The following is a 7,500-nucleotide window of genomic DNA, read 5'->3' as shown; positions in this document are numbered from 1 at the left end:
GTGCTTTTGTGAGCATGTGTGTGTGTGTGTGTGTGTGTGTGTGTGTGTGTGTGTGTGTGTGTGTGTGTGTGTGTGTGTGTGTGTTCACAGCCCTTGGTTCCAGTCAGTTGATGGAGGTAGCAGTAGAAATCATTGACAGGACTGTGTGTAACGCTGACTACAAAGGTCTCATCTCTAACAACATGCTGTGTGCAGGAGATACGAATGGGAGTAGAGACACCTGCCAGGTCTCTCTCTCTCTCTCTCTCTCTCTCTCTCTCTCTCTCTCTCTCGCACACACACCCACAAACACCTTTTTAAGGATCATTTTATTCCGCATGAATGTCTACTGTAATATCTTTCCACAACATCTTTCCTCTCATGTCTTCTTTCTGTTCCTCTTTTTTTCTTGATCTGTCTCTTTGACAATTTGTTTTCTCTCTCTCTCTCTCTCTCTCTCTCTCTCTCTCTCTCTCTCTCTCTCTCTCTCTCTCTCTCTCTCTCTCGTTTTTCTCCGCAGGGTGACAGCGGAGGTCCTCTAGTGTGTCAGAAGAAAGACGGGCGCTGGTATCTCTTCGGCGTGACAAGCTGGGGGCGTGGGTGTGGCCGTGCGAAAAGTCCTGGTGTCTACAGTAACGTGCACACCCTCCTGGCATGGATCCACAGCAAGATGGAGGTAAACACACACACACACACACACACACACACACACACACACACACGCATACGTACATGCGTAAACACAATCAGCATGAAAAGCTCCACTGCATATGAAATATTACCGGACAAAAATTTTTAAATCAGTCCATTGAATTTCATAGCAGTTACGTCATCATGGTCCTGATGACGTAATGCTCAGAGAGAGAGCTCCACCACCAGTGTAGACCGCATCTCCCAGTCATTCCACCAGGAGGTGGTGTTGCACAGAACAGTGCTGTTGAGATCAACACACACACCCTTCTATAGCTGTGATTGGACAGTGATTACATTTCTGTGTAGCATGTCTGTAACCTAGTCTGTGTGTTTGCTTTTCTGTGTTTCCGTAGCTGTTTGTCATCCTTTCTCATTTCTGTTTCTCACAGGAAGACAGACCATGAGGAGTCTGCTGTCTGAAGACACTTTACTGCTACACCTGTATTGGGAAGCACATGGCTTGACATCTTCCCCTTTTACTGTGTTAAGATTTCCATATTTATTTTCCATCATAGAACAGAATCATGTCTGTGAGACTCACTTTAGCTCTCCATCCATCTGTATTTGGTTTTCTTCTCATCAGGGATTGCTGTCATACATTAATATATGTCTCGAACATTATCCACAGTTTTTTCACAAGCCCCTTCGTTGTATTGTATCGTATTAGCTGTAAGGCATCTCCCAGCTCAACCTTTACCAGCAGGTAATCAGCATCTCACCGGATTGGGTTAAAAAAAAAAACCTTTGAGGAGAATAAGAAGCTTTCTTGGGACTTGTTGCTCTGTGGTTCCTCTGACAGTCTTTAGAGGTACAACACCACAGCGGTGCATCTCGACCTAATAAAAGAAACGAAATGTTATAGAACTCGTCTTGATTTCTTCTTCACAATGCTACTGTGATATTAAACTGCCATTCAAGTGTTTCTTCATTAGCACTGTGACTGCGCTCTAAACCCAGCGTGCTCTAAACCAGTAATCCCCAACCTTTTTTTTCGCCGCGGACCGGTCAATGTTTGATAATTTTACCGCGGTCTGCTGGGGGTGGGGGGTGGCGGCTATACGATTAAATTAAAATGATTAATTTTAATGTAATTGTATTTAATCATGCCTTTTTAACTCACTACAACGCTAAATCAATGAGAACCCTGAGCTTGTTTCTGTACAACGAGACGGTTCCATCTGGGGTAATAGGAGACAATGACACCCGAAGTGTGTTGCTTATGTCCAGTTTATTCCGTTGTTTTGTTTCAGTTGCCATCACTGCAGAAATCCCCACTTCACACAGATAGCATGTCGCGAATGGCGATAGGGATGTAAGTGCTGTGGTGACAATCTCAGGGTATTCCGCCATGACTTTAATCCAGAACACCGGCAGAGTTTCTAACTTTCTAACGACGTCTGTTTTGTGCTCATTTTTGCTAATTTGTGGGTTAAATTTGAGCAAACACAATATACACGTACACCAAGCACTGTTAAACACGACAAAGTACCGGTGAACAGAGAGAAGATCGATACACACCTTCTCTCTCCACCAAAGCTACAACACCACTGCCGCTCGCAGCCGCTCAGCTCCAGACGTCACCTAAACCCGTCCCAATATCATGATAATTTGCGCATGCGCGGTATTGGCGCGGCTTTAGGTGACGTCTCTCAGCTCCCGGTTAACCTCTTGTCCATGGAAAGTCGCACAAACCCGAGAGAAATACACCACAGTAAATAAAATGGAAATAATTGAATGTTCCTTGGGCGGCCCGGTACCATTTGGTCCACGGACCGGTACCGGTCCGTGGCCCGGGGGTAGGGGACCACTGCTCTAAACTAACACTAAATAAAGATCTTGAAGATCGTTGACCTTGTCGTGCTAACAGGACACCAGAAAGACTCGATCTTTACAAAAATTTCATGCCAGCATATTACAAGCAATGCAGGAGCTTGAAGTTTCTAAAACTTCTAGTATTTCAGCCTCACTCTGGTACAGTAAGTGCTGATTAACGTACACACATCTCCACTTGACATTTCATCCTCCATAAATTTAGCATATCATTTTGTACACAGTCTCATTACCTCCTAATGGCCCTTTCTGTAATTTTCCAGTGAGTGTCTTTGCTATAACTGACTCGTTATCGCTCCTGTGGGCTACAAAAACTCAGCCAGGCTTAAATCGCTCTGCTCCTGTACGCGCATTACACCTAAAATCAGCGGCCTAATGAGGCCCGAGCAGGTGCACGTTTCAATCAAATATCTTTACATTTAGTGCTTTTGGAGCCTGAAGGTCCACATTGTCACATGTCTTTGGCATGGTCATGAGTTTAAATCCACTTAATAACGTTCATAATTAAGCCATTAAGTTGCTGAGCGACCCGACAAAATCTCTGGACTTCAACAGCTCTAGGCAAGACTCTCAGCTCAAAGCCATTTTGAGTTGTTGTTTTTTTTTTTTTTTTGCCCTTCAGATATTACAATTTTAAATATGTATGTAAAGCACAACGCCGGCTCCTACGCCCCGGCCTTGAAGTGTTGTTTTTCTAAAATACCTCCCAAATTTCCTCCCAAAATGATTAACCACAGCATGAATCCTTCACCTCACAGATATTTAACTTTCCATCGAAATAATTTATTATCCACTAGACCGAGCTTCAGGAATGACCTTGTCTCCAAAACGTGCCTTTGTTAGTCACTGCCTATATATAAAAAAAAGAAAACGGGTTAGTGAAAAAGATTGTGGTGGCTCAGTGGTTAAGGCGTTCGACTACTGATCGGTATTTCATTGGTTCGAATCCTACAGTAAGTCCACCAAGTTCCTGGGCCCCTGAGCAAGGCCCTTAACCATCAATTGCTCAGATGTATAAACTGAAATAAAAAAAAAGTAAGTCACTCTGGATAAGAGTGTCTGCTAAATGCTGTAAATGTGAAAAAAGGTGGATTTAGATTTTTATAATTCTTCTAATTCTTTGAAACAAAGCAAAAACTAAACTAAACAACAAACCATACATATGACCATAACCTTTCCATTCAGATAGATAGATAGTTTGATTGATTAAATTGATTAAGTTATAATGTTGTACAAATTTTTGGACAGACCCAAAAGATTTGTGTGTCCAAGGAGTTCTGTTTCACTTCATCAGTCCACAGCAGTTGTTTCCAGAAGCGTGTGTTTAACCATGATCTTCGCCTACATGACCTACCCACCTAAAAAGTGGTACAGCTCCCACATACTTTGACACACACCTGGTCTCATTGGAAAGAAGAGAGTCTCTAGCTTCAGATACAAGTGTCTGCGTGATTCTAGGCCTTACTGACACAACGTTACAGAGGCTAGAATGGAGGGTTTTGATTTCCGTCTGATTTGTTTACCTGATATACTGATTAAATACATTGCTGTATTTAATGATGGGAGGTAAACAATTGTTACAAGGATCTGGGTACAAGGCCCAGTACAGCCAAGCTGCCATTGTTCGGCCCTTGAGCAAGGCCCTTAACCCTCCCTGCTCCAGGGGCCCTGTATCATAGCTGCCCCTGCACAGAGACTCCAACCTCCTCAGTTGGGATATGTGAAGGAAAGAATTCCGCTGTGCTGTAATGAATATGTGGCGATAATAAAGGCTTCTACGCCCCCCGTTCTTCTATCAGAAGGGTGTTTTGCGTACATCATTCTTCTTGCAGGTTTCTTTCTGATCACTCTATGAGGTCCTTACATTTTCATGACATTTCGGACAGTGGAAATGGTGTCTTACTTTTAGACGAGTCCTAACGTGTCCAGTTCTGTGTCCTAACAGCTGGAAGTTTATCCAAAGTTTTCCACAATATTTTCACAATACAATTTTTAGTATCTGGGTATTATAATAATAATTTGCCGCTGAGGATGTGTTTAGAAACTAAATATATCATTTGGCCAGGGGCGTCTAAATTTTTGCATATACTTGTATGTTTTTTTTTGTCTCTCATTTGTCCTTTAAATGTTTTTTATTTTCTGTCAGATTAAACCTTAACCACTCACTGACACAGAACAAACCCTTTCTCCTTTTTTCTCTCTTGCTCATGTGATTAGAAACAGCGTTGCTACACATACACAGTGTGTGAGGTAACCTTTGGTCTGATCGTGTGGAACGGGCAAGTTAGATTATCGAGGAGCTGGAGAACATTTATAAAGACGTTCACAAGCCTGGAATAATACAGTGTGTACATTTCTCCAAAATATCGTGTGTAGATTTCCACTAGATTAAATTTTATTTTATTTATGTATTGCTCAGACCTATCGCAAGCGACGCTAACTTTCTGACCTTGTGCTTTTTTTTTTAATAATAATGACCCAGAACAAAAGATCTCCTAAAGTGTTATCTTATATCTTATAAACATTTGTTTATCCATAAAAAATGCACTTTTTTTATCCATTTCCAGTCACATTTAAATGTTGTTCCGGTACATCAATCTTTCTCTTAACAGCCTCTCTTTTATTTTCTCCTCCTGAAGTTCTGAAAAAGTCAGAAAACTTATAGTTACGGTAATTCTGTGTGGAGAAAACTTCACTTTTTATAAGATTATCAGAGATCGATTTATGTGGATTGAAGAGTCAGAGCTGCTACCATTCAAACGCCTCATTGTTTTTTTTTTCAACCAATCAGCATCGAGATGGCTTGAGGCTTGTGGCATCTTTTGCAGAACCCCTTTGCTGGGCATCCGGATATCCATGTTGTGAAATGTTTCACCTTGAAACAGGGCGAATAAATAAAAAAAAAAAAAATTAAAAATGCAACAACAACACCCCCCCCCCCCCCCCACACACACACACACACCTCGTCATTGTCGTCCTTTTCGTCTTTTCTCCTCCCTCCTTCTCACACTTGCATGTCTTTGGAGAGTATTCTCGATCCTTCACACACATTGGACTTGATTCAGTGCAGCAGCATCCAGCACCGAGCCTGAAGCATGGAGCGTGGTGAGTCTGATCTGACTTCTTAGGCCACTTTAAACCGGTTCACTTTACATCCTATAATGAGGTTGTTGGAAATTAACTTTGAGTTGTGTAATGCTGTTGTGTAATATTTTCTGTTTTGTTAGTAAACGCATTTCGTTTAATTTGTTCCTCTAGACTCGCCTGACAACTCGGGTGACTTTGTCTATGGTAAGACGTCTGAGATGAACTCACATAAAAAGCTATTTCTGGTTATGATAAGCATTTAGGTACAATATGTATAAATTGATCAATCGATAAAAAGTTGTTTTTTATTATTTTATTTTATTGGGATATTGGTGTGTAATTATTCAGTGCGTCGAGGATTTTGCCGATCTATGATATTTGGGAAATTACAGTAGACTTCATCACAACACGTATTCATCTGAATTCCTTTTCCATTCACATGTTAATCATGATTAATATCGTTACGTGTTTTACTGAAATTGGAGTTTCATTACACTTTTGATGGCTACAAAAAAAATCTTTTGGGATTTTCCATCTGGAGGGACTAAGAGGAATAATCCAGTAATCCAAAATAATCCAGTTAGCATCACTCCACTGGTGATTAGTATGGAAATTTCTGTCTACTGGATGTACGGCAGCAGAAGGTTTAAACAATTTATGATTTACTTGTGATCGTGTGCAACAATTTTCTTACATGACTAGACACTTATTTAAATTAAATCACAGACTTTTGTAGACTGAAGGATTAAAGCAACAACGAATCACTTTAATTATTGAATATATGAAACGCTACCATCTCCTGGCCGTCTGAGCCACTGCCATGTAAATGTTACTTCTGTTCTGCTTCGTCAACATGATATAACAAGTGTTAGAGTAAACAAGTGGGCTGCCATATGCTTATTGTGTGTGTGTGTGTGTGTGTGTGTGTGTGTGTGTGTGTGTGTGTGTGTGTGTGTGTGTGTGTGTGTGTGTGTGTGTGTGTGTGTGTGTGTAAGACTATGAGCTGATCAGAAGAGGTGGGCTGATCTTCGCTGCTGTTCTGTTCTGTTTGGGCATCGCGATCATATATAGTGAGTAATGACAATTTTTTTATAGACAGACACTTTGGATATTTATTATAAAAATATTAGAATATATATTGTTGACTTATTTCAGGTATTAGCCAGTTTAACTGAATGGAATGAATTTAAAGCTCTCTTAAACAAACATCTTAGTAAGGATGTAGATTAGCGAAGACACTACTGATGGGAAACATTTATTAATAAAAGTGCATCTTTATAACTGCCAATCTGACAATTTTTGTATATGGTCTGCAGTGGCATATAGAGTAAGTTACATTATTTTCTGGTGGTGTTCGCACTGTTATACACGATAATCCACTTCTGTTTGTCTGGTATCTGTTTAACAGGCAATAAGCTCACCTGCAGGAGAAAACGCAACACAAAGTAAAGCACCAACGCACAAACACACACACACACACATCACAAGCAGTACAAACCGACAAAAAGTGCACACATACTGTCCATACAGAGACACATACATATGCGAATAATGACTCTCTGTCCACTTCCAGGCCTGTGGATCCGGGCGAACTTTAAATGCGAGGACTTTTAAAGCCGGTACGTAAATTTCCTTTCACCGCATACAGTATCACAGGCTTCTGATTTAACAGCTCTGAACATTGTCATTGCTCTACTCAGAGGCACGATGGCATGATATGAGCTGAAATCGAATCCTGATCTTCATACCGTTATAGCATTGTTTATTAACCATTAATAGCACACCCCAGATGTTTTATTCCTCGCATAATCCACTGAAAATGTGACATTAGTGTCAGCTTTATGGCTCGTGAACTTTTAGACGATTAACATTTAAACAAGATTTCTTTTTCATTCACAATGATTGATAAAT

At 40.7% G+C, this 7,500-nt stretch overlaps 1 protein-coding gene across 2 annotated transcripts in view; it reads left to right on the top strand.

Annotated features, from left to right (window-relative positions):
• tmprss13b (transmembrane serine protease 13b) overlaps positions 1-1,531 on the top strand; it is an 11,356-nt gene extending 9,825 nt beyond the window's left edge. For both annotated transcript variants that reach the window (XM_047809620.1, XM_027178019.2), the window contains 3 exons: positions 91-227; positions 500-655; positions 1,062-1,531. In XM_047809620.1, the coding sequence (XP_047665576.1) occupies positions 91-227; positions 500-655; positions 1,062-1,076 (308 nt within the window). In that variant the 3' untranslated portion in view covers positions 1,077-1,531. The remainder of the gene's footprint in view (positions 1-90; positions 228-499; positions 656-1,061) is intronic.
• Positions 1,532-7,500: the final 5,969 nt, after the last annotated feature.

Source organism: Tachysurus fulvidraco, chromosome 26 (genome assembly GCF_022655615.1).
Source record: "Tachysurus fulvidraco isolate hzauxx_2018 chromosome 26, HZAU_PFXX_2.0, whole genome shotgun sequence".
In the NCBI taxonomy this organism is placed as follows: Eukaryota; Metazoa; Chordata; class Actinopteri; order Siluriformes; family Bagridae; genus Tachysurus; species Tachysurus fulvidraco.
This window is presented reverse-complemented; position numbering and strand designations above follow the sequence as displayed.